The sequence below is a fragment of the Protopterus annectens genome, chromosome 3.part1, assembly GCF_019279795.1.
Source record: "Protopterus annectens isolate FY-2018-M chromosome 3.part1, PAN1.0, whole genome shotgun sequence".
NCBI lineage: Eukaryota > Metazoa > Chordata > Ceratodontiformes > Protopteridae > Protopterus > Protopterus annectens.
The window spans coordinates 1070109645-1070137629 of NC_056732.1; the positions used below are offsets into that span (position 1 = coordinate 1070109645).

At 37.9% G+C, this 27985-nt stretch overlaps 1 protein-coding gene across 1 annotated transcript in view; it reads left to right on the top strand.

Annotated features, from left to right (window-relative positions):
* Positions 1–27985, top strand: part of LOC122798353 (solute carrier family 22 member 13-like) — a 714590-nt gene that overhangs the window by 486308 nt on the left and 200297 nt on the right. Inside the window, exon 7 of the mRNA XM_044067205.1 lies at positions 10859–11073. Within this exon, the coding sequence (XP_043923140.1) occupies positions 10859–11073 (215 nt within the window). The remainder of the gene's footprint in view (positions 1–10858; positions 11074–27985) is intronic.

The following is a 27985-nucleotide window of genomic DNA, read 5'->3' on the forward strand; positions in this document are numbered from 1 at the left end:
TATAAAAATGTTAAGTTACACACACACACACACACACACACACACACACACACACACACACACACACACACACACACACACACACACCAGCAGCATACACCTAACTTGTCAGCTATATGGCAGCTTCCTTAGCATAACCTGTCCACTTCAGTTAAATATTGATCACCATGACTTTGCAATCCCTAATATTCATTATCCCATTTCTATGGTGTACTTTGAGTACTAGGTGTTGTCATAGTACATTTCTTCAACCCTACTAACTCTAAACCTAGATGCACATTTCTTCAACCCTGCCAACTCTAAACCTAGATGCACATTTCTTCAATCCTGCCAACTCTAAACCTAGATGAAGGCTGTTGTGGTGGGCAGGCCACTAAGAGCGCTCTAATGTCCCCATTCCAAAGCTACAAGGTGCCCATTTGTCAGTCCTGCCCATACACATCTGTATTCAGATCACCACCATCTCCAGTACCTGAGAGACACTGCATAAGTACAAGGATGTTTATCTTACCAGCCATACATGAGCCATACATGAGCACATTACTGTAGTTTGTGTCCTTCAGCTAATTTGCATTTTTGAAATCCAGGGTGTAGTTTCAATTTTGTTGTTTATTTTTATGATATCACTTATTATGAATATTTTTGTCAGTAACACAAAGTGCTATTTCTGCTGTTGTTTCATTATTGTAGGTTAAATTACATGAAATACTAAGCCAGGTACACACAGTGTTATTACACATAGAATTATTTAGTTTTATAGACAATTGCCTAACTAGAGTTTTGATAAGCAATCATTGTCTGATTTTCATTACATAGCCTTACTGCCTTTAAGTCTGATTAATATACTTGATATATATGCTTTTATTACAGCATGCTTTGCAAGTAAATATACATTTATTTAGTGTATCCTCAGGGAATCAGAAAGAACTCCAGCATTCACAATAAGGGCTGCAGTAAAAAAGCCCTGTTTCTACAATGCAATATTAGTGTATTCAGAGACCCATTAACCACGACAAGGAAAGATACATTATCAGTTAATTTGCATGTCTTTGAATCACTGTTAACTACCTCAAGAGCAGATGAGGACTTTCCTGTGGTAGTTAAGAGTGGAGGCTGAAGCATTGTGTTAGCACAGGCACACTTCCATTCACTCTCCCATACATAAGACATACATTCAAACAGACACACACACACACACACACACACACACACACACACACACACACACACACACACACACACACACACACACACACACACACACACACACACACACGCACACACACGCACACACACACACACACACACACACACACACACACACACACACACACACACACACACACACACACACACACACACACACACCACATGCCCCATACCAATTCCTGTGCTGTCAGAACATCCATGATGTTTTTTTTTCTGTCCTGGTAAATCACAGACGACTACAGTCAGTCATTAATGCTAAACATTATAGTTTTACACTTCTTATCCCTAAGTAAATGAGTGGTAGTACAAAAGCTGTAATACTAGCAACTTTCTATGTTTGTAGGAGGAATAATTAAAATCTGTTTGTGATTTTGTCCTGCCATTACTTTTGGTTTTGTTTTGAATTTTTGAACTATGAGATTGAGAGCTATGCTTAATGTTTGCTCTTTCCCTCCTATGTATGTTGTGAACTGTTTCGGGCATTGAATAATATCTGAGATTCTCAATATATTTTTAAAAAACCTGCTGCTCTGGGTTATTGCTGAGATTTACTGTGGCAAGGGTGCAGGGTTTGAAGCTTTTGTATTTGCCTTTTTTTCCAAAGTGTTATTGTTTTTTTACATCACATCCCTGGTGACTAGTGGTGCTGCAGAGGACTAAAATCTCTGATGGAGGATACAGGGTTAGAATCTCTTTTAGTGCCTGTAAGGCACACTACTTATAGCATCCCTTGTGATTCCCTGTGCCATTTTTTTTAAATTAAGTGCCATTAAGGCAACCTATATAGAGTTGCCCTTGTGTCTTGTATTCCCACTGACCCATAGTTTCAGAATTCTCCCTGGCATCTAGTGGTTTCCCCCATATGCATTTATTTTTAGGTCCCATTAAGGCACAAGATTTAAAAGTTCTCTCTGTTATGTAGTGATTTCCTCACCTGCTTTATGTGTAAGTGCCATTAAGGCATGATGATAAAGGCTAAATCTGGTGGCTAATGTCCTCCCTGTCCCACATCGTTAGAGTTATCCTGGGTGGGAAGTAGTCCCCCTGACCCATGTCTTTAGACTAATGTCTTAAACCTTGGTCGCTAGTGATCTGCTGACCCAGTGTTGCATGCTTTGAGCATTAGTGTAGGGGTGAAAATGTATAGGGGTATGACAACCAGTCTAACCCCCCACAACACAAACACATTCAAATGCACACACACACACACACACACACACACACACACACACACACACACACACACACACACACACACACACACACACACACACACACACACACACACACACACACACACACACACACATACACACACCTAACTTACCTGCTCATTACCCACCTTACTGCCGCCTCTCAGGAAGACACACACTCACACATAGACTCACAAATGCAGCCTGTCACATATAGATAATCACACACCCCTTAACAGTTCCTGATTACTAAAATCCCCAGCATTTGCCTCTACAAATATGGATGAATATGGCCTTTTGTAATTGTTCATTACCACGAGCAGCCAGGAGTATCTGTACTAAGTTATACAACTGAAGGATTCTCTGAATTGCTCAGCTGTATAATTACTTTACTGTAGGCAGTTCCAGAGGGCATCACATGGCTAATTAGCATATGCCTCTTCCCCAGAATGCCTCATTAGTGATTAACACAGCTGTGAAGACAGCCTACCACTTTGTCTTATGTAGTCATACAAATGCACTGTAGTATGGTTGTCTCTGAATTCCAAAAAGGTACTGCAAGGTGTACACCTTGTTGTCATTTTTCTGAATTGTGTCCATGATATTTTTGCAGTAAATTTTATTTAGTTATTGGCAGCATCTAAAAGGGATGCCAACACTTGTTGAAAATTTCACGTGTAAAATAAAAAGAAATTAAAATGAAATGTGCTCATTTATTTTCTTTTAAACAGAAAACATCTTTCATAGGTGAATACTAGGCTAACTGCCCTGAAGGGCCATTTTAAGCCTAGCCAATAACCCATGGTCAGAATCAAACCCTGTGCCTTGTGTCTTTGAGGTAAGGACCTTAACAATTATGCCAACCCCATCACTATTAAATTATCATGTATGACATATGCAATCTTACATTTATATAAATAAAAAGAAACTATACAAACACAATTCCAGTTGCAAACATACATTACAAACCATGTTGACACAATGCAGCTGCAAGCATTATACATCACTTATAATCTATCCAGTCATTGTCAAACATTACATAGCTCATTCAAGTCCTGCCTTCTTTTAAGTCTTGCTCCTCCTCTGCATGTATTGCTCCCACAATTCCCATTTTCTCTGATGTAATTTGCTCCTACCCTTTTCTAAAGATCCAAATTCCAGTTGTTTTATCTCTGTTACTATACTCCATTTTCTAGTAATTGCTTTTTTGGCAGCCACCATAATTTAACTCAGCAAGGCCTTACTATGTATATGCAATTCCAATTCTATATCATAGCTCAGAAAAATCATTTCCTTAGTTGCATCAGTTGGCTCACCCAGTATCTCTGACAGAGCAGTCTGCAGGGAGTCTTTGCAGTCTGACAAATCATTACACTCCCAGAAAATATTTTCCCAGTTTCCGCTTTTTCCCCAATCATGCCCCCAACATTTGCTGTCAACTTGAGGAAAAATTCTTTGGAGTCTACTTGGAGTATAAAAATACCAATATAAACACTGCCAATCAAAGATCCTAAATTGTCTAGACTTTGTTGCATATTTGGGAGACATAGCATATATCCTCCATTATTTCTTTGTGAATTGCTTATCCAGTCTCTGTTTCCAGTCCTGTCTAACCTCTTCTCATTGATTCTTATAGTTATCTTGCATTTTTTATATGCTGTGCTAATTATTCATTTTTAATGGCAGCTTTTGTTCTAGATTCTACTAAAAACTCTAGCAGTGCTGATATTTCATTTAGGACCCCCCTATTTCTTTCTCTTTGCCTATACTTTGACATCAGTCCCTGATAGGGAAGGCAGTTTCTAACCTGCAGTCCAAATACATTTTGGGCATCTTCCCATTCTATTACCTTTCCCCTCTAGTTATTTGCTCCCAGTACCTTGATTCCTTGGTCAGTTTCGCCAATAAATTCCAGCTTCCTCTTGCTTATTGTCTGTATCCATAATTGCAGTCATCCCTTTCAGAAGAATTTCCTTTCTCCATTCCCATGTTGGCTTAGTTCTTAGCATACTTTCTGCTACTTTATGAATATAATATTCTGTATGATTATTGTTATTCTCCTTAAAGTCTGCATCCAAAATTCCAGTTGCTCCTTGTTTCTTGAGCTTCCTTCCTGTTTCGACATCATCCCTTTCCACTTTGAATTACAGTTTTCTGTTTGTGCTATATATAGGAGCATTAACTGTGTTGATCTGAAGTACCCCTTCAAATCGGGTAATCCCAATCCACCTGATTCTGTTGGAAGACGTAGTTTATCCCACTTGACTGTTGCCATCTTCCACTCCCAGATAAAGTCCTTCAGCTCTTTTTTAATTGCTATCTTCAACTTCTGTACTGGTTGATAAAAAATGCCCGACCTATGTGTAAGACTAAAGGGATTAAAAACTGTTTACCATTTTTTTCTTACAATCGATATTCATATAACAGAGCTCCTATTTTTTCAGTTTTTATATTATCTTTTGTTTAGTCTCTTCCCACATATCCTCAGCTGCCACACTGGAATCATTTTAATCCACACTCCTAAATACCTCATTTTTTCATGTCCCCATAATTATGGATATTACTGAACCAATTTGTGTAATTTACCAATATTGCCTTTGTTTTAGCTTCATTAATTTTGTTTCTCAAAAAGATTTGAAACTGTCTCACAATGTTCTACAGAAACTCATTTATTAGTGTCACAGCTTTCTGTTTGGAGGTATCATATACATTTTCAAAACAGGAGTATTCATTTTACAGATTTTAGAACACACTGTTTTGAAATTTGTTTTCCCACCACAAAGCTATCAAAAGGCAAATACTTGCTTTTATAAAAATGAATATTCAAATTGTATTTATTTATTTTACATTTTGTTGATAGAATTGGCCTTACTGAGCAGTGCCTATTTTCAGAGGTGACCTGGGTAGTACAAAAACTCTGTGGATTTCTGAGTAATAGTGAACTGTCAGATGACTGTAATATTTTCTAGAGTGGAATGGTGTTAAGTACTTGGTCTCTTGAGATATTGTTGCTTCATACATAATTTCTGATCCTGGATTTGTAGTGATGGCTAAAGCTCTAAAGCACTAAGTGTGTGTTGATATAACTGTCCCAAGCTGCTTGTTACATTTTAGCAAGGAGATTACTACAGTTTCATAGCAGAAGAGCTAGCCATGGTTCTGTATCATCTAATCATTTTTGCAAGAGACATACAGACTTTTGTCTTACTCCACCATTATGTCTCGTTAATTGCATTTGTACTTTATTTTACATGTTTTTATGACTGATTTATAGAATTTACAAAATGCCAAAAATGCATTATTGCATCCTTTGGGAAGTCATCTACCTCAGGAAACCACCACATTGACACTATACCCCCAAGAGTTGAGCAGTTGTTTGGGATTTGGGAACTTACATGGACAGTGACATAACTTTTGCTCAACATGTGTCTATCGTTGTAAGAATGTTCTTCTATATTGTACAGCTTATAATCAAAAGGATTGTGTCTAGCTATAGGGATGCCATTATCCCCTTTACTCAGCCATCATTAGGCAAATCATTGAATATAATGCCCCCTTTGGCATGTATCTGTCCAGACACATGCAACAACTGGAATGCCCACAGAAATACTTTACTACAAAGATATAAGACCTAAACAACATGTACTACATGAACCGACTCAAAGCCCTGTCGCTATACTCAGTATCCTACATGCTGCTAAGAGGTGACCTGTGTTTGGCATATAAATGTCATCTCCTGACCCATTACTGAGGAATGTACTGTATATCTGCAAGTCAAATGGCATGAGAAATACTTGGTTTAATGCTCTAAATCTCTTCTTAACAGAATGATTTGGAGGGCTAGGTACATCTTGCAGAGGATACCGCTGCTGTGGAACAAACTCCCCATCCACATAAAACAAAGTTTATCCCGGTGCATTTTCATGCACAACTTAGATCTATAGATGGGAAACTGAAAATGTATCCCAGGATTGCCCCTGTACTACTAATGGACAGAGGCATATCCTAAATGATTTATCCCATGCATGGGTCCCCTCAGGTTATCTATGATATGATCCCAGTTCTTCTCATTGGGGTAATATATCATAACTTACAATGGTGTGGGTATCTCCATGTTTCAAAATCTTCCTACATCTGTTTTTCCAAGTGCGGAACTAGCTAATTAGTAATTAAGACCTTCTTATCTAGCTTACTGCTGGGTGAATATCTCCACATTCATGCTACAGTGCATACTTAAAGGCATGTGACACATTCTCCGATCAACATGTTTTAGCTGACCTCCTCCTACCATAAAACTAGATGGTTTGAAATCATGAAGATGGGTTGTAGGTCCGGGGCAGCCCATCAGCACTTCTGCTAAATATGCTGGGCCTGTGGGTCACTGCATACTGAAAGTGTTGGACCGATAGTGCTGACCAGCACATCTTTGTACTGCCATCAGTTTGTCTACTTAACCATTGAAAAGGGACATGATCTGTTAACAAACTGAAGTGCTTATTTATCAATTAATAATTCAAGGCATAAAAGGCTTATGTTATTGCTAGATGATCTCTTTCAATAGCCAAGTATCTCCTTTTTGCAATTTACAGTTTTCTAATGATGTAGTATCCAGAGTGCTCCTCACCTTGAATGTCATGTGATACCACTGTTCCTAAATCTTTCTCTAATATGTCTGTCTATGAGCTATGCACACACTTTAGTAGAATCAGCAATTGCTAACACAAGCTCAAAACATAAGATCCATTTTAGTTCATTAAATCCTTCTCACCTTAACAGACCATTCCACCCTAACAGTAGCTGTTCATGTGAGATCTATCAAAGGACTGGCAATAGTCTCAAAATTAGGAACAAACTTTTTGAAGTAGACAGTTAATTCAAGAAAAAAACTTACCTTTCATTTAGTAGGGGATATAGGACATTTTTTAAGGTTTCTGTTGTTTCTAGTTGGGACCTCACCACCTCTTTTCCTAAATGGCACTTTAAACACTTGTCTTCCACCATAGTTTACTTTTTAGCCTTTACAGGCAAACCTGCCTGTCTAATGAATTCTAACACAGCCTGTTGTTTGGATAAGTGACAGTCCCAGTCTTCTGAGTGAATGACCACATCATGAATGGGTTTCAATATTTTACCCACCAGCCTCTGAAAGGTGACTGGGGCTCCAAGTAGGCCGGATGGTAACACTGTATATTGTAACAGACCATCAGAAAATACAAAAACTGTGTCTTCTTTGGCAGATAGGATAAGTGGTATCTGACAGTATCCCTTTGCCATTTCCAGTGATGTCAAGTGTCTGCCATCCCTAAGTGTTCTATGAACTCATGAATTCTGGTCATGGGATAAGTATCGAACTTTGAACTGCTAGTCAGCCTATAGTCATTACATAATCTAATGCTTCTATCAAGTTTAAAGACAAGCAGTATTGGGCTACTTCATTTTCTCTGTGACTCTTCAGTCATGCCTAGTTAGAGCATTTTCAACTTCTGTTCTTACTGTTTTGTGTCTCTGGAACTTTGTAAGGTCTCAGTCTAACCTTCATTCTAAGTATTGTCTCTTTTATTGTTTTATTAGTTAATTCTGGTAGACATTAATGTGAATACTCCTTACTTTAGATAAGGATTCCTCTAACCACAGTATAGGCAGAGATTCTCTGGTCTCTGTTATGAACTCCAGCTTGCAAGCTCAAAATAGAGCTTTCTTCTTCCTTGTAGCCTCGGCACATTAATGTGATAAATTTATTCTGACTTTCTTTTTCCTGGCTGCCTAACTTTATACTTAGCATTTATTCTTTTCTACTCCTCAGGAGGACACTAGCACTAGTTCCTCATCTCTTGAGTTAAGTTCTCTAAGTCAGATACTCTTATTACAAATTTGTTGTTGCATTCCCTGCACGCTCTGCATGTGCTGCCTTAGTATGGGGATTACTACCGTACTGCTTTCTATCACACTTTTAAATGATGTCATTTTCTTTTCCTAATTTTCCTTACCAATGTCAAGCAGCCCTCTCAGGTGCCTGCTATACAGAAGTTCCATTGGGGTAAGTTAGCTGAATCTTGTTGTGCTTCTCTGATTGCAAACAGTAAGCAGGACAGTAACTTGCTCCAGATTTTCTGGATGCATCAGTAACTAACATTAGCATGAGTTTTAAGTGTTTTGTTAAAACCTTTCTATTATACAATTCCTCCCTATTAATATTCTAAAACGTGTATGCTGATTGGCCAGCCCAACCAGTGTGCCTGTTGTAAATCCCACAATATACCAACGGAAAAAGGTCTGGTTGCTCGACTTTTTTCCGTTGGTATAAACTGCCCCCAAATCTTCTTTTTGTACAATAAAAAAAACAAAAGAGAGAAAACGGAGAAACGGATACTTTCTTTTCTCTGTTGCTTCCATTTCAAAGCCTTGATGTACCGGGTATGCATGGGAACGCAAGTTCCATACGCATGCACAATACATCATAAAGCAGAATCAGTATACCACAACCGCCGGAAGAACAGCAATCCGCCGTTATACAAAGACGTTATTTAAGAAAAGTAAGTATTTTTTTCTTAAATTATGTCATTATATAATAGCAATAACTGACTCCGTGATTGTGGTATATTGAAGATTTCGCCCTCATGATTAAACCACATCAGCCGTTGGTAAATCTTCAATATACCACACCACGTCGTCGGTTATTGCTTAACTAATCCATTAGTCTGCAGTCAGTAAATGGATTCTTCAGCTGTTTGACTTTATAGCACTGACATAACTGATGCAGTACATCTGCCATAAAGAGAGTGCTTGGTCTGTTAATATCTCATGAGGGACACACTCTGGAGAATAACAGAAGCAGTTCCATGTCAAGAGCTTTATTAGCTTTGCATAAAGGTACTGCTTCTGGAAATTTGAAAAAAAAAAAAGTAATCTCCGTGGTATCCCCGAAGTCTCAAAACAACCCACTAAAGTGTAGTGGGTCTAAAAACAAAACAGTGTAAGAAACTTCTCTGTGTGGAAGATTTTCAGTCCATATATTTCTAGTTAATCACTGTATATTAATCAGATCAGACAATAGTAGTAGAAGTAGCGAACGTAAACTCGTCAAGTCAAAAAGTAATAATAGAAAATATATAATTCTACAGCATTACTAAGTATTTGAAAGTAATCCAAGCAAGGCAGGCAGTCTGTTTCCAGTTGAAAATCCTTTATTAAGTACACAGACTATATTCTATTATGACAAGTATGTTCTGTGACTCATTGCTTGAGTTTACTAATGGTCCCATGATTTCCATGGCAACACATTCAAATGGTACATTTATGCTAGACAGTGGGAATGAGGGCCTTTTATTACCAGGAAGGGGCACAGTTTTCCTGCACTCTGGATAAGAAGCACAGAAGTTCTATCTCTCTTATTATGTCTGGCTAGTAGAATCTAATACTCTTGCCTTAGTTTTTGCCCATCCCCAGGTGAGTTAGACAAAGGAATGCAGAGTTCTAAGCTATTTCTGGTCAGTATTTGATAAAATATCAACAACAGGAGTGTCAGATTGGATTTTCTCTTTTAGAATTATTTCAGATATTACAACTATCAAAATCTATTTCAGACGAGAAACAGGTTTGTACTTTGTGAGGTATGGGTAAATGAAGATCACAGTACTGCTTTGTTATAAAACAAAAGAATATTATGTAACTTTGCTTGCTTGCAGTTAGAAAAATTAATATGTCTTTATGGTTATTATGGAACGTTGCTTGCTTGCAGTTAAAAACATAAATAATATGTCTTTATGGTTTGTCATTGTCTTGTTACAATTTCTGTAATGAATACAGCCTTGTTTGTGTAAAGGAAAACTACTGCGTGGGTGGAATAATGATTAACAGTATACTGTATGAGAATATGCAGAGGTGTAACAGCTTTGACACGCTCTGAATGACGATTGCATATTTTTACTGACAATTAAAATTATGGATTATGATTGGAAAGTATTTTCCAGAAGATATGTAATGTGAGACTAGTCTCTACTTTGTTTAGTACTTAAAAGTCTATAGTTCTGCCATGTTAGATTAGATTATGCTAGTCTTCACATAATTTTGCACTATGTGTAATCTTAGTTCGCTGCCATTTTATTCTGAACAATAAATGTCTTGCCTTAAACTGCTTTCATGTCTTAGTGAATATACTGAAGATGGACAGTAACAAGGAACCTCTTTTGTTTGTGTCTAACAAAAGAAAAGTTATTAGTGTTTATTTTGACAGCAGCCTTACCTTGTAACAATGATGTTATGCTTGCTTCATTTTTATTTAACAGCACTTTTTAAGTTATATTTTGTTTGGTTCATTATTTTATATCACTTTTGATAGACAGTATTACCCTTTTACAACTCCTGAACCCAGATAGGAAAGAAAACACACTGTTTTATGTTTATTTATTTCAGAATACAAATCTGTAGTTTAATACCTTTTTTCTTCTTCACAACAGGTTTGTTAACAGCCTTGTGTATTATGGATTATCCCTGAATGTTGGCAGTTTTGGTGTGGACATTTATCTTACACAGTTCATATTCGGTCTTGTGGAGCTACCAGCTCACTTGGGATGCATATTTCTCTTGGAAAGGTTTGGAAGGAAGATATGTCAGGCCTTCTTTTTAATACTGGCTGGTTCTGTTTGCTTACTTATTATTGCTGTTCCAAAAGGTAAACACCAGAAGTCATTGTCCCTTCTTGAATGTTCTTGTCTAACTTTTTATAAGTTAATTGCATGGGTTTTGTAAACGTCACATTACATATTTTTTTTCTCTTGATGAGTTTACATACTAACAGCCACAAATGGAACTTATAATAGTACTGTACATAGTGCCTGTGCTAGATCTAGGCAGGATTCTTAAACGTACCTTACAACTTTACTTATGCTTGCACTCACAATTTATTTTTATTCATTTATTTTATTTTACATTTGATAACTGGGAAAGTCAAACTGGACACAGGTCCATTTTCAGCGGAGGCCCGGGGAGAAAAACTCCAAATACAGTACAGTACATAAGTGGGGATTTGAGCTTACATCTAAGAATACATTTCAGCATGCAATATGCAGATATTAACAACTTGTTAGCAGGAATATACACAAAATTACAAGACTACATTTCAGCATGTAATAGTCAGAGTTTAACTATTTTTTGTTGTAAGGATTATATGCAGTACATTATAAGATTAAAAGTAGTACAATGTTTGAGAAAAGAAGTACAAAAGTTTTGATAGGAGTTCTTTCTGAAAAGCCCTTATGTTTGGGGTAGAACAGGTCTACCTGGGTAACTAGAGGAAGAAACAAGTAATCCTTAGCAGAAGAATTCATGCAACAGTGCAGTGGTGTGGTTTAACCTGGGGAGACACAAGAGCAAAGCCAGTTGTTTGAACAGTGGGTTTTGAGGAGTTTTTTTTAATTGGAAGGCAGAGGTTATAGAAGTTATGTGGTTTGGGAGCTGGTTCAAATTATGGCTATAGTGCAGGCAAAAAGAGACTTACTGGCATCATTTTTGCATTTGATGACATTTATAAGGTTTTGGTTACTAGATCTTAAGGTTCTGGTGTTTGTGTAGGGCTGAATTAGATACTGTAGTGATGTTTTTTTTTCAGACAAGTAGTAAAGTTTGTGTGCTGTTGAGAGTTGATTAAGTAGCAGTATTTGGGGCAGCTCAAGCCAGTTGAGCTGCTTTAGGGTAAGACAGTGATGTGATCTATGAGAGGCCTCAGATGCGTACTTGGCAATCTTGTTGTAACAAAATTCCATTTTGTTAAGTTTGGTGTGGCGAAGATTTGTCAGTATAGGGGAGGCATAAAGGAGGATGGATAATAGATGAGTTCTTGCAACTGTGGATTTGGTATTCTTGGTCATAAACTGTTTGCTTCTATAAAGGAGACCCAGCTTTATGTTTACTTTCTTGATTATTTGGGCTATGTGAATGTCAAATCTGAGGTTGTTTTTGATTACTACCCCTAACAGTTTTGTGTGGGTTGTTGGGGTGATTTTGATTTTATCTTTGGAGATTATGGTGAAATCACTGCTTAGATGAGGAGGTCTAACAGGGCCAAATAGAATTAGGTTTTTTTGGGATTAAGAAGAAGTTTGATGTTTGTGAACCATGCTTCAGCTAAAGCAAAGTTCTTTAGAGTTATGGTTTGTAGTTCATTTATGGTCGGGGCGGCACATATAATGGTGGTGTCATCTGCGTATTGCACTACTGTGGCAGAGAATGAGGATGCAGCTATCTGGTTTGTAAATAGGGAGAACAGCAAAGGACCCAAAATGGATCCTTGAGGGACACCTATGGATACTGGTAATAGAGAGGACAATTGGTCAAGCCATAGCACTGCTTGCTGATGACCTGATAGGTAGTTACTAAACCATGATATAGTGGAAGAGTTTATGCTAAGGGTAGATAGCATTTCGAGAAGCATGCTATGGTTTACCATGTCGAAGGCTTTAGATAAGTCTAGGAATATGGAGGATACGAATAGTCCCTTGTTTCTATGGTGATTGACTATGTTGGTAAATGAAAGTAGTGCTGTGGTGGTGCTATGGGAAGGTCTAAAGCCGTGCTGGGAATTAGATAGTAGGTTATTTTTCAGGAGGTACTGCATTAGTTGAGAGTGAACTATTCTCTCTAATATTTTTGATAAAGGTGATAGAATTGCTATTGGGTGGTAGTTGGTAAGCTCTAGAGATTTACCTCCTTTGTGGAGTGGAATAATATGTGATATTTTCCACAAGGTGGGTACTGTGCATTCAGATATTGACCTATTTATGAGAATGGATATGGGATAGGGTATGGCCTCAGATGTTATCTGAAGGAAGTCAGCTGGAAGTTTGTCTGCTGCTATTGTGGTTGGTTTAATTTTTTTCAGGAGTATGGTAATAGTTTTAGTAGACACTGGGTACAGGGAAAAGCTATAGGAATTGTTTTGTTCATTGAGGTGGGTATGGGTGAGTTTTGGTATAGGTTGGTAGTACAATTTTGGGTGTTGGCTAGGGTTTGGATTGTTTCAGTAAAGAATTTCTTGAATTGTGTGGGGGTGTTATCATGGTTATTTGGTAATACAGGGGTAGGGGTGGTAGATTTTCCAGGGTGCAGTAAACTATTGTGGCCAGGAATTTTTGAGGCTTATGAGCAAATTTTTCTTGCATGGTTTTATAATAATTAGCTTTATCTAGTTTAATCTGTTTTTTGGCTTTGTTGCAGACTTGTAAATAGTTTTGTTTCGTGGAAGTGGTTCTGTGTTTATGAAATTGTAACCAGGCTTTGTCCCTATCTTTCATTATAGTTTTTGTTTCTTTTGTTAGCCAAGGGGCATAGTTAGTTCTGACTCACAAGTAACTGATGAAAAGTTCTAAATCTTGTGGTTACTTACTGCATCTCACTTTTATTGAATATTCATTTAACTTCAGCCACCTGATGTCATGGTGACTTATTTCAGCCAGGGGATCTTTGTGGGCTGCACAACACACTGTGTGGCTGAGAAGTGTTTGCATATTGAAAGATAAATTATGACAAATTTATTTTTGGAAGTAGGTCTTACTACCAGAACTGTATAGCTGTATTATTTATGTCTTTAAATTACAGTCTGCAAATTTCTTCACTGGTGCCCTGATTTCTTCAGCATGCAACACTGAATCATAAATAAGACTCAGCATTATATGATTGCATTTTGTCAATCACACATCACACTTTATTCTGTTACTAGACAGCAAACGCTTGCCTGAATCACAGGTTCTTTATGCTTAGTGATCATTAGGTTTCTGAATCACATAAGACCACTGCTGTCCTGCTGTTAGCTGCAGATGCCCCTCACAGCTAAGCAAAGGAGTTACTGAACCCAGTCTATCCTTTTAATATGTCATGGCTGAGATTGTGTAAGGTCTGAAAAGTATGCCTTTTTGCAGATGACAGCTAAACTCTGCAGTAACATGATATGAGGTACAGATGAATTGCTGATGATGAGGGGTTTGACAAGCCATAAGTAATAGTGAGAGACATTGCAACCAAAAATCTTCAGAGTAAAAATGCAAAGTAATACATCTATGCGTTTAATACCTTCTTTACCACAGCTGTACAAAACTTAGCAAATCAACAATATCCTGACACTGCCAACCTGCCCGCTACAAGCCCCACCCCCCCTCCTTTCCACCTAGAACCAATACCCACCTCCTTCATCTCCTCCTTACTTCAAAAACTTAAACCTTCTACCCCCTCAGCTGACAAATTACCTGGGGAATACCTACAACTAGGAGCCTCAGCCATTGCCTACCCAATCTCTATATTGATTAACAGAACTATTAAGGAATGCACTATTCCATCAATCTGGAAAATCTCACATATTATTCCCCTTCACAAAGGTGGTGACTCTACTGAATACTCAAACTACCGTCCCATAGCTCTTCTGTCTCCTCTTGCTAAAATAATGGAGAAATGTATCCACAAACAATTAATTACCCACCTACTCCACCACAATCTCTTAGCGTACTGTCAACATGGCTTTCGTCCTTACCACAGTACTACCACAGCCCTACTTTCTTTTACCAACTGTATCAACACAAATCTAAACAATAATTTCCTGTCATCAGCACTCTTTGTAGATCTTTCTAAAGCCTTTGATATGGTCAACCATAAACTTCTACTCCACCTTCTAAAGTCCCTATCACTTGATAAATCCACCTTGAACTGGTTCACATCCTACCTGGATAATCGTAAACAAGCAGTTCTCTGGCAGAATCATCTTTCTGAACTTCTACCTACTTCCCTAGGTGTCCCACAGGGCTCTATCCTAGGCCCACTTTTATTCTTCATTTTCATCAATGACCTTCATCTCTCTATCCCCTTCTCTACCTGCATTCAATACGCCGACGACTCCGCAATTATTTGCTCAGCAAAATCCCAAACTGACCTACATTCTCTCACACAAAAATCCTTCACCACAATAGAAAAATGGTTCTCTAACCATTGTCTTCTCCTCAACCCTAAAAAAAAACAAATTATTGCTGTTTACACCCTCACACACATCTCCCCCTCTTCATTTTACACTTCAATCCAATAATGGTACCATAATTTCTCCTGACACCACCACCAAACTCCTAGGAATCACAATAGATAATCAACTTAAATTTAACGCTCACATTAACACTATAATAAAATCTACCAACAAAAAACTCGGATCTCTATATAGAATTAAACAATTTCTATCACCACTAGCCAGATCTACAATAGCAAGAACTCACTTACTCTCTACCCTATTATATGCCTCCCCCATCTATACTAACCTGTCCCAATATAATCATAACAAACTAGCTAGATCTTATAATAACATTGCCAGATTCGCCACTAACTCACCATATAGGACTCATCACTGTCAAAACCTAAAACAACTAGGCTGGCTTGAATTACCTCACCTCCTACAATTTAACCAACTTATTATTGCCCATAAAGTCCTTTATCAACCTAACAATACCCCACTCTCTCTACCCTCATAACGCCATACCATAACCTGAAAAGTTACTCAACTAAAAAATGCAGATGCAAACTTCTTTATCTAATAATTCTGCAGGAGACTCTCTTTTTTCTAACTTTGTTGGTAAAATATGGAACCTCCTACCAATTGACCTAACAGCTCTTACATCTCTCCCACTATTCAAAACTAACCTTAAACATTTCCTCTCCAACCACTGGTTATGCTCTTGCAATAACCCTGACTAATCTGCTTTTTCATTTCCTTGTCCTCTGCTCTACCACGTCTCCCTCAAATTTTTCTCTGTTAAAGTTGATCCTTATATCATAATTACTCACTGACCTTTCTACTCTGTCCAGCTCTACCTATCCCATCTAACCACCAATCCTGTTTTCCAAATCCTGTCTTATCCTGTAGATGTCCTTAGTAACCTTATATCCCCATCTTTTCTCGATTTACTTACTTATTGTTTTTTTTTGTGGGAAAATAGTCAAATCATTTTTTTACTATGTACAAATCTTGTTCTTAGTAACATTTTTGTATACATTTTTGTACTGTTGTTTTTAATTTACTTGTAACATTAAATGTTTTGAAAACCCGGAGCTTTTCTCCTCGGGCCTCCACTGAAAATGGACATGTATCCAGTTGGACTAGCCCGGTTAACAAATGTAAAATAAATAAAATAAATAAAATCTAGAAAAAAATGTAGGTAAAGAGTACACAAATGAAACAAGCAATAGAAGAAGTTGGCAAGGACCAAGGACTGATCGTATCAGATGATCTAAATGTATTGAAGACGTATGAATAATTAGCAATGAGGACTAGGTATACCAGACTGCACATTAGGTGGTTATCAAAGGAGAGACAAGGAACTCAACACCCTTCTGTGTAAACAGTTGGAGAGGTCTCATATAATTACTGTATGTAATGTTAGTGACTTCTAACTCTTTGAGAATGTAGACAGAGAAGAAGCAAGTTTGAATCATGCAAAATAAATGATGCACCTTCAGCAAAAGAAGATTGATAGGAAGTCCAAAACAACCAATATGCAAGCTGTTCAAGAAAGTTGGAATGGGGCACATAATATTTATAGTATCTGTAAAAAATTAGAAACTCCAGAATTGTAGCACATTTCAGAAAATCTAATGTTAAGAGAATAAGAAAATAAAGTTTCAAGATAAATGGGGATATTTGAAGAAGTAATTTTTCATGAAAAGGCTAGTAGATACATACAGCAGCCTTCATAGCAATGGTATGTTGATGGAAACAGTGAGGTACAGAGGTATTATATGGACTGAATTCAGTTCTGATGAGAAATGGGAAGAACTAGGCAATGAACAACACCAATGAATAAGGAAATGGCAGTCTAAGTGGTCAAAGTTAACGTTATCTGCTGCCGTACCATGAATCTGTCAACGTGAGCTGCCTTAACCCAAACCATATAGTTCTGCAGGCCCTTTCATCATTCTACACATATATCACAAGGGCAACTTGACATGCTGCGTGGTTTAGGTTTAGGTTTTTGCCATTTTGCAGGACCATAGAATGGTTCAATGCAGCCTTATTTTTTAGATCTGCATGTAATATTGCTGCAAAGGAAAGAGATGTCTCCTTGAAAATGTTTCCAAGTATATTATATATTCTTTTACACTGTAAATCAGTCTCGCTCTCTGATATAGATATAGATATAGATATACAGATATATATAGATATACATATATTTATATAGATATACATATATTTATATACATTTATATACATATATTTATATGTGTGTGTCTGTGTGTGTGTACACACACACACACACACACACACACACACACACACACACACACACACACACACACACACACACACACTTTTATTTTTGAAATTATATTATGAATATTTTCTTCAGTTTCAGTTTTGATCCTGCTGCAGACCAGCAGCCTGTCTACTAACTTTATAAGAATTTCCGGTGAATGAAATTGCAATTCCTTTGTATTCTGTAAATTGTTTACCTAGCTCTATGCCCCCACTTTCCAGTAAGGAGAAAAAGATCTTAACTTTGTTAGAAGTTTTGTTTTGTCTTATAAGTGTGCATATGTGCTGGAGATTTGTGAGCTTCAAAATCCATAAACATTACTAGTTCAGCCCAGAAAAATCCATAGTTTTCAGATAGGTATGATAAACCAGTAAGCTTCAGAGTCTGACTCAACAGTAGGCCAAGCATATGATCAAATGTGGATGATCCCCTCAGCTGTTTTTTGTTCAGAATTGACTACCAACAACAAAACATATAAATATAATATAGATAGTTAGATGTAGATATAGATATATATATATATATATTAGATGGGTTATGCAGTGGTGGATTTTTCAATGCACTTTTACTGACTTCTTCATTAAATATTTCGCAATAAGGTAGGGTCACTTCCATGTACACATTTGTAAATGTAGTTTAGGTTTTGCATGTCCACTGGTGGTTCATATGCATAACTGAGAATCCCCTTCCCAATTATTACACTGTAGTTTGATTCCTAGAACAGTTTAAAATGCCTTGCATGTATGAGATCATGCTGTAATGTGGCACTGCTTACTATATTGCTTTAAAGTTTGTTCAGGTTCTTTTCCTTGCACTTTCCTGTCTCCTCTCCCACTGTAAAGCATTGCTTGCTAAGTTGTCAGAGGTCTGCCTCCCCTTATCTGTCCATAACTTAGCCTTTTTCCCTTTGTTTTCATAGCTGAGTCTCTGATACCTACTGGCATATTCCTGTAATGCAGAGTTCACTGATTGCTACTTGAATAGTACTTATATACCACTATATTATATGCCACAGTTCAAATATACACATATGTATTACTATATTGTTTTCTGCAGCACCAATGTGATAATATGAGTAGTAAATTCATGATGCATTAATTATTCACTTGACATTGTCTGATGGGGGAGTAATCTTCACTGTGTGGGCAGAGGTGGATTTATATATTGATTGTATAGACTTCACAGAGGCTGTCTCTACAAAAAAATAAAAATAAAAAAACAAACAAAAAAAACAGCATGGAACGCATAGGATGTTCACAGATTTCATTTGATATGATCAGATGGTGATCCATTAAATCAGTCTCAGTAGGAAAATTAAGCTGTACTTGAAACTCTCTTGTGGTACCTTCAAACTTTGATTAGGGGAAACAAGACATTAGTAAATAATGTTATTAAAATAAGTTATATACCACTATAGTTTCACTAGTTTCACTAGTTTCACTTTCGGTAGACTGTCCTAGACCCATATATATATATATATATATATATATATATATATATATATATATATGTATATATATATGTATATATATATATATATATATATATATATATATATATATATATATATATATATATATATATATATATATATATATATATATATATATATATAAATATATATATATATATATATATATATATATATATATATGGGTCTAGGACAGTCTACCGAAAGTGAACAGTTGTCACAGTTTCGCGAAAGCACTTTTTAACGAAAAAAGTGCTTTCGCGAAACTTTCGTAAAAGTACAGGGAATCGGGGGGAAGTGGTAGTGGGTGAGATCAGACTACAGTGGGGATAAGGGAATATTCCCTTTTCCCCACTGTAGTGCGATCTTGGAGTGAGAATATAAAAATAGGGGGGTGTGGGGGGTGCAGCCCCCCTGCGTAAACATGGTGTGTGTGTGTTTTTTGTGTGTGTGTGTGTGTGTGTGTGTGTGTGTGTTTTATCTTCCGTTTACCGAAACTGCTTTTTCGGTGAAAGCAGTTTCGGTAAACGGTGTTCGGTAGGGTTGGATTTGGAGAGTTGGTCTTTCGATCAACTGTCCTAGATCCATATATATATATATATATATATATATATATATATATATATATATATTTATATATATGTGTGTGTGTGTGTGTGTGTGTGTGTGTGTGTGTGTGTGTGTGTGTGTGTGTGTGTATGTGTGTGTTTGTATATCTGAATGGATTATACATATGACAAGTGGTCAACAATTCAAGTTGTTGAGCAGAAAAAAAGTTGATACAGCTGATCTCACATATTGTTTTTTTTCTGAGATTTTGGAACAGTGGGGATGAAGTAATTTGCCCTTTCTCCACTGTATTGCAATCTCAGAGTTGGCACAGTGTTACAGCAGTTAGTGTTGTTGCTTCACATCAAGAGGTTCTCCAGCTCAATTCTTGGCTGGGGTGTCTGTTGAGCAGAGTCTTCATGTCCTCCCTGCAGTCACATGGGTTTTCTCTGGGTGCTCCGTTTTCCTTCCATATTCCAAAGATATGCAATAGGTGGATTGGACACTCTAAATTGGCTGTAGGTGTGAGTGAGTGGTACAGATGAACTACTGCAGCAGGGCTAGCCACCCAGCGTTGTAAACCTTGGCTCAAGATGGTTGTCACTGTTGAAGTGACACTCCAACCCCTTAAGCAAAAATGGGAAAAAGGGGCTGAGGATGGATGTATATATGTATATATTTGTGTGTGTATATAAATATACATGTATATATAATATATCTTATCTATATATATATATATATATATATATATATATATATATATATATATATATATATATAAAGTCACTAGAATGAACGAAGGGTTAGGGCTTGGGTAATGGATAGTGGATAGCTAGTAGGGCTATCCACTATCCTTAACCCAAGCCCTAACCTAAGATCCGTGACTACCGCACCACAGTGTAGGAAATTGTATTTCCTCCACTGAGCAGTGGTTACAGACTTATTTCCTGTACTGTGGTGTGGTAGTCACGGACCTTAGGGTTAGGGCTTGGGTTAAGGATAGTGGATAGCTCTACTAGCTATCCACTATCCTTAACCCAAGATCTAACCCTAAGGTTCGTGACTACCGCACCACAGTGCAGGAAACTGTATTTCCTCCATTGAGCAGTAGTTATGGACCTATTTCCTGTAATGTGGTGTGGTAGTCACGGACCTTAGGGTTAAGGCTTGGGTTAAGGATAGTGGATAGTCCTACTAGCTATCCAGTATCCTTAACCCAAGCCCTAATCCTAAGGTCCGTCACTACCGCACCACAGTGCAGGAAATGTCCCGTTCGACTTAGTGACGTTCGCAAAAGTGCACTTTCGTTGCATATGTAGCAGTCCCATCAAGGCGGGATCTGAGATTGCTTTGTATGCCAGACAGAGGTCACTTCTGAGGAGTCTGTATGAAACTGAGTAGAGGGACAGGGATTTTAGCCTATCTCTGTAGGGTAGATGTTTGAGGCCCTGGATTCTTCTGGTGAGGAACCTCTGTGGTCTCTCCAGCTGCTGCATATGTTTTGCGAGATACATGCCGAAGGGTGCATTGTACTCAGTAATTGGCCTTATAAGCAAAGAATATAGGGATGTTATGACCTCCTTGTCCCTGGATGACATACCCTTACTTATGAGGTGGGCCATGTAGAAAGCTTTCTGTACAATGGAAGCAACATCGTGGTCAAAAGTCAGGTTGCTATCAACCTGGGTGCTCAAATCCCTCACGACTGATTGAGGGTTTAGGATATTGTTTTTATTGTGATAACATGTGGGGACATCACTCCCCCCAAAGGGGATGATGATGATGATGCATTTTTTGGGCATTCAGCTTGAGGCCATGTTTCAGGCATCACTCATTTGTTTGGGTGAGACCATCTTGGAGGACGTCCACATCACTTGGGGAATTGATGACCATGCCCAGCTTGCAGTCGTCTGCAAACCTGGTCAGCCATAGACCACTGGTTTTGGCCTGGATCTCAGAGAAGTATATCCCAAATAACAGAGGCCCCAAGACTGATCCCTGGGGTATGCCGCTCGTTATGGGTCTACTGTTTGAGGTGGCTTCCCCTATTTTGATTAGGTGAGTTCTATCAGTGAGCCAGTTTGCTACCCATCTGATGACATATGGATAGATGCCTAGTTGAGAGAGTTTATCTGTTATGCCCGAGTGAGCAATAGTGTCAAAGGCTTTGTCCTGGTCAAGGTAGGTGGTTTGCACCGTCTTCCCCTCGTTCATGGCTGTGGTGACTGTCTCAAAGAAGTTGACCAGATTTGACAGACATGACCTCCCCTTGACAAAGCCAAACTGTGTGGGGGTCGAGAGTTTGGAGTTTGCCAATGTCCCTGTTAATGAGGTCCATGTTAATCTGTTCCATGGCCTTGCAGATCAGGCTACTTAGGCTGATGGTCTATAATTTCCCAGATTGATGGATGCTCCACCTTTGTGTAAAGGGATGACAGTGGCTGTCCTCTACTCAGCTGGGACAAAACTGGTACTCAGGCTTTGGTTGAATGGGGAGCCTAATGGTGCTGCAAGTTCATGCCTGAGTTCATATAGGATGCAGCCTGGGATGTTATCGGATCCCATGGAGGCTCTATTTTTGCCCCTGAGAAGGCAGTGATGACCTGTTCCCTAGAGATTGGGGTGGCAGGTACTGGGGATGTCCTGATTTACTGATGAGGGGGGACAGAGGGATGAAGTTTTCATTAAATCTGTCAGCCAGTAGGTTGGCTGTATCTACAGCATTTGTGTATGTGATGTCCTTGACCACCTGTACTCAGCTTTCATTAGGCCAGTGACTGAATATAATGTCCCTTTCAGTATCTACCTGTCCAAACATTTGTCACAACTGGAATGACCACAGCACTTTATCACTAAAATATCAAGGGCCTAATTTCTAAGAACTATGTTGACTGTGTCACAATCTTGTCTCTCATACATGCTACAGGATATGACTTCTGCCTCGCTTAGACAGCCTCATCTGACCACCATCCTGTCAGAACTATTACATATTCGCAAGTTCAATAGTAGTGTGAACACTAACATGAGGTATCTTAATTTCTTTTAACATTAATAAGTAATGCTGGAGGGATAGGTATATATCACAGGGAATAAAACTTCTATGGAGCCATCTTGCACTTCACATAAAATAAAGTACTTCTCTTACTCAGAGTACAATTTAGATGGCTGGATGGGAAACCATAAATTCAACTCCAGTGTAGCACCCATATCCCTCATGGGTAGGGGAAATAAGTAAATGTCCCAAACCTTTGGGTTATTTGTATGCAAAATATAAGGGTTAGAAAAATGGGAATTTAATTCTAGGTTCCCTCCAGTACAAGTCTTTTGAGTGTGTACCTTCAACTCCTAGTGGGTGTAGCCTAAGCCTTTAAAAATGAAGTTATCACCTTACAATTCTAATAAATACTCATTGACAGAGGTCAGATATCAGTACAATTCTGTTTGCCATCATGTATGCTTCAAGATAAAATATTCTGATACCTTGTATGTAGCGTGGTTTTGGAATTATTAATGCAAGTATGAACAAGTAATATTTGACGCCTAGAGGAGCAGTAGGGGGTAACTGCAGATGCACCTGGAGGAGTCACTCGGTTGTAATGATCCTCACAGATCAATAGCCTATTAAGTACATATAAACCTATGCACGTATTAATGTGCCCAGCTCCAAACACAATCTTTTGACATTTTAGGTAGTTATTTAGTCAAGATCGTCTGTATGATATAATGCAGTGGACAGGGATGTGACCCATGTCAGGGAACAATGTCCAGGTTTTGGCATTTACAACAACCTCACAATCTGTTGCAGCCTGGGGAAAGCAGCTACCTCAGCAGCAGATTATAAGGCTAACAGTCCCATATGGCTTCTCCCCTAGACCCAGCTGGACCTCACAGATTCATCTGATGATTCTTTACTTTTCTTGAATAGTGATTTGGTTCTCTTTCTTCTCTTTCAGTGGATGCAATGATGGATTCATGGAAGAAGAAGAAAATAAACACACTGCACATACCATGTATGATCTGTTATGGTAATAAAAGGGGTAATTGATGCTCTCTGTTTGATCATCAGCACCATGATGCTGAACCAGAGATCATCGCTGCCATTTTATGCGTGTGTGTGTGTGTGTGTGTGTGTGTGTGTGTGTGTGTGTGTGTGTGTGTGTGTGTGTATGTATATATATATATATATATATATATATACAGATGTATATATATATATATATATATATATATATATATATACAGATATATATATATATATATATATATATATATATATATAGATATATATATATATATATATATATATATATATATATATATATATATATATATATATATATATATATATATATATATATATATATATATATATATATATATATATATATGTATACACACATCCATCCACAACCCCTTTTTCTCATTTTGCACATGGAGTCAAGGTGTCACTTCAACAGTGACAATCATCTAGACCCAAGGTTGACGCCGCTGGTGTAAACATGACACACTCACACACACACACCTGTATACACACACACACACACACACACACACACACACACACACACACACACACACACACACACACACACACACACACATGCACACACACACACACACACATCATCATCATTTAGTTAGCTCTCTTCCAAGCCTGGAAGTAAAAGAATACCATTTAGATTATGATTAAAACTTCAAGTATCCACATAACCTCATGTAGTAACACAGCAATCTAACATATTGCAGTCATGCTAAAATGAATTATATATGTATATATATATATATATATATATATAATTGAAATGAACAAGATAATCATATGCTGAGCTATTCAGAATTCACATGTATTTGCCAGGTAACTGTAGCCCTAAAAGGTACATTAATTCTGAGTCAGTGCAATTTTACAAGTCTTACTTGTCACTAGAAGGTAAGGAATATAAACCTTGTATATCACACATCTCAGGGTATGTCATTAACATTGTGATATTATTGTTGTGGTCATGATCTGGGTAATGCATATTATACACTGGTGCAGATGGGTGGTTGACACTATAATACTCTGCTATAGGTTCATGTGTGATTACTAGGCTAATGACCCCAGAATGCCTTTTTAAACTTAGACTTGCTTCTCAAATGTATTGGACAGGTTTTGATACCATATATATATATATATATATATATATATATATATATATATATATATATATATAGCTTGGATATTACTGGTCAAGTATTTACCAGCTTCCTCTTTCTGAACCGACGCATAGGTGACAGATCACTGGTAAATGTATGATTCACTATAAACTCGTCCAAGTTTTGCTTGAGTAAGTCCAGGGAAGAACTCTTCTTCACATGGATGGGAGGCCTGTTCCAAAGAAGGAGTAATCTTTGAGACATATACCGGTCCCTCTAGCATGTTGTATTTATGTTGCAGATAAGGTTTAGGTCCCTAGCTCTGGTATTTTTGATGCTATTTGTTTTGTGGATGTACAACTGTTCCATCAGGGCTAGTTCCAGAGGATGCTTTGTAGGCCAGGCATTGATTGCCTCTCAGCAGTCTGTAGGAGACTTGAGTGTAAGGAAAGGGCATTGAGGTGGTACAAGCAGGACACATCTACACCATGTATATTTTGTGAAGAACCTCTGTGGACATTCCATTTGTTGCATATGCCTGGTCAGGTACATACCGAAGGGGAAACTGTGCTCAGTGATTGGTCTAATGAGGAGTCAGTAAACTGGAACAATGATCTTTGGACCTGGGTGCCATGTCCTTACTTATAAGCTATAGAACACAGAGTGATTTCCTTACTACAGCAGACTAATGGTAGTCAATGGTCATGTGACTGTCAAAATGCATTCTCAAACCCATGACAACTGGATCAACTCTTAAGGTATATTACCAATGTTGCAATTTCCAGGGATAGCTATCATTTTGAAATATATTATTATATATTTCTTGGTTCTGAATTTTTGACCATGTCACTAGCACCAATTATTAGTCTTTCTTTTGCCTTCTCGGAGAGTATTTGTGTTTTTGTGGGATTCTATGACTGTGCCTAGTTTGAAATCATATGTGAACTTGCTCAGCCAGATGCCATTGACATTAGCCTTGACTTCAGAGAAGTAGATGGCAAAAAGGAGCAGCCCCAGCACTGAGCCTTAAGGGATACCTCTAGTTAGTGTTTTTTCTGTTGCGGTAGACTCCCCTATCCTGACTTTTTGGATCATATCTTTGAGCCAGCTGGCTAACCAATGGGTGATATAGAGGTTTATACCTAATTTCATGAGATTGTCTGCACTGACCAAATGGGTATTATGTCAAATGCTTTGGTAATGTTGAGGTAGGCAGTGCACACCGTTTTGCCCTTATTCATTGCCCTGGTGATCTTCTTGAAGAAATCTACCAGGTTGAATAGACATGACCTGAGCTTGCTGAAACAGACTGGGTTGAATCCAGTGTCTGAAGGTTTCCTACATCATTATTTATCCATACATCCATCCATCCATCCATCCGTCCACAACCACTTTATCCCAGTTTTGCACATGGGGTCAGGGTGTCACTTCAACAGTGACAATCATCTAGAGCCAAGGTTTACACTGCTGGGTCACTAGTCCTGCTCTGGTAGTTCTTCCACACCACACACTCACATGCATACTCACACCTATGGCCAATTTAGGGTATCCAAGATAATACTTTCCATGGATTTACATATGCGACTAGTCAAGCTTATAGGTCAGTGGTTTCCCAGGTCCATGGACAGCCTGCCTTGTGCATAGTGATAGCTGCAGTCCTGCATTCATTTGGCATGAAGCCTGTTGGAGGGTACAGCTAATAATAATTTTAGTGGGCCCAATAAGTCATTATTCATGCTATTACGGTGATATCCTAGGAGATTATCAGGGCTCATCGATACAGTGTTTTTGACCTTGGAGAGTGCCCTGAGAACCTGTTTCCTACTGAAATTGGCGGAATTATGTTTGCAGGTATTTCTTGAAAGGATTCTGGGGGAGAAAGTGGGGTATAATGCGAGCTGAATTTATTGGCTAGTATGGGAGACGAGGCTACTTGTACCCCAAATATGGCTTTGGTAGACTTAATTAGTCCACCAAGTTTTTTATTTATTTTGATGAGTGATGTGACACTGCCAACACAGTTATCTGGATTTTGTAAATAATTCTATGTCATTTGCGAATATTAATATGATTTATACAGAACTGTATCTTATGTACTGTGCTTCAAGAATGTGAAAACAACATACCCTGCTGGAACATAGAAGATTAACTTACAAAACTTCAAGAAAATAAGTTGAAATTAAGTGCTTTACGATTGTGCTATAAAAGTTAGTTTCAATGCAGCAAGCAGATACAATGTGTAGAGCTAGAAGTTTTTTGTATTTCTTGGAGATAAGTAATTATTAGGTTTAAAATGTAGAAAGTATTTTATTGCTTTATAACTTCCTAGCAGCTGCACAGTTCTGAGAGATATGTATTTTTAACACAGAAATGTTAAATGTTAAGTTTCTGTTTAGCCTGGGAACTGAAAAAGAGTGATGTATTCCAAGCTAACCCAGCAGTAATGTATGTTATTAATTTAAGAACTGTCTCAGAGAGAGGCTGTACATTTTGTATTTTGTCTTGGACCTAGCAAGAACATCCACTCATCATCATCATCATCTTTGCTTGCCTTACTGTAAGTAAGATTTAGGGCATATTATCTCTTTTAGATATAGATAGGAATATAGTAAAGATTAGTTTAGATGTTTTCTGCATTTATTTGAGACTGTCCTGCAATGTTGTTTTAAATATTTCCTGTGATTTTGAACTCTGAATTCACTATGTTGATTGACTGAGTATTGTCTTCTTCTTTTATTATTTATTATTAAATATATTTAAACCTATCTTTGTGGCTGATATTTGTGAGACATATTTAAGCTCTTAGAGTACTGGCATATGTATTTGATGACACTGTACAGGCCACTCCAATAGCCTTGCTTGGTCAGGCTACCATTTGGATTAATAGTAAGATTACACAGTAGGATTGGACACCCTTTGTAAGGGCCGTATAGTAGCTGATAAGTAAGAGTTGGTTAGTGGCAGTGGAAACTACCTTATAGTCTGGGCACAATGGGGCATAGCTAGTAAACCTGTCCCAGCCTTTCCCAGGTGTGTGTGTGTGTGTGTGTGTGTGTGTGTGTGTGTGTGTGTGTGTCTGTTTGTGTGTGTAAATCAAATCTCAAAGTGTGTGTGTGTGTGTGTGTGTGTGTGTGTGTGTGTGTGTGTGTGTGTGT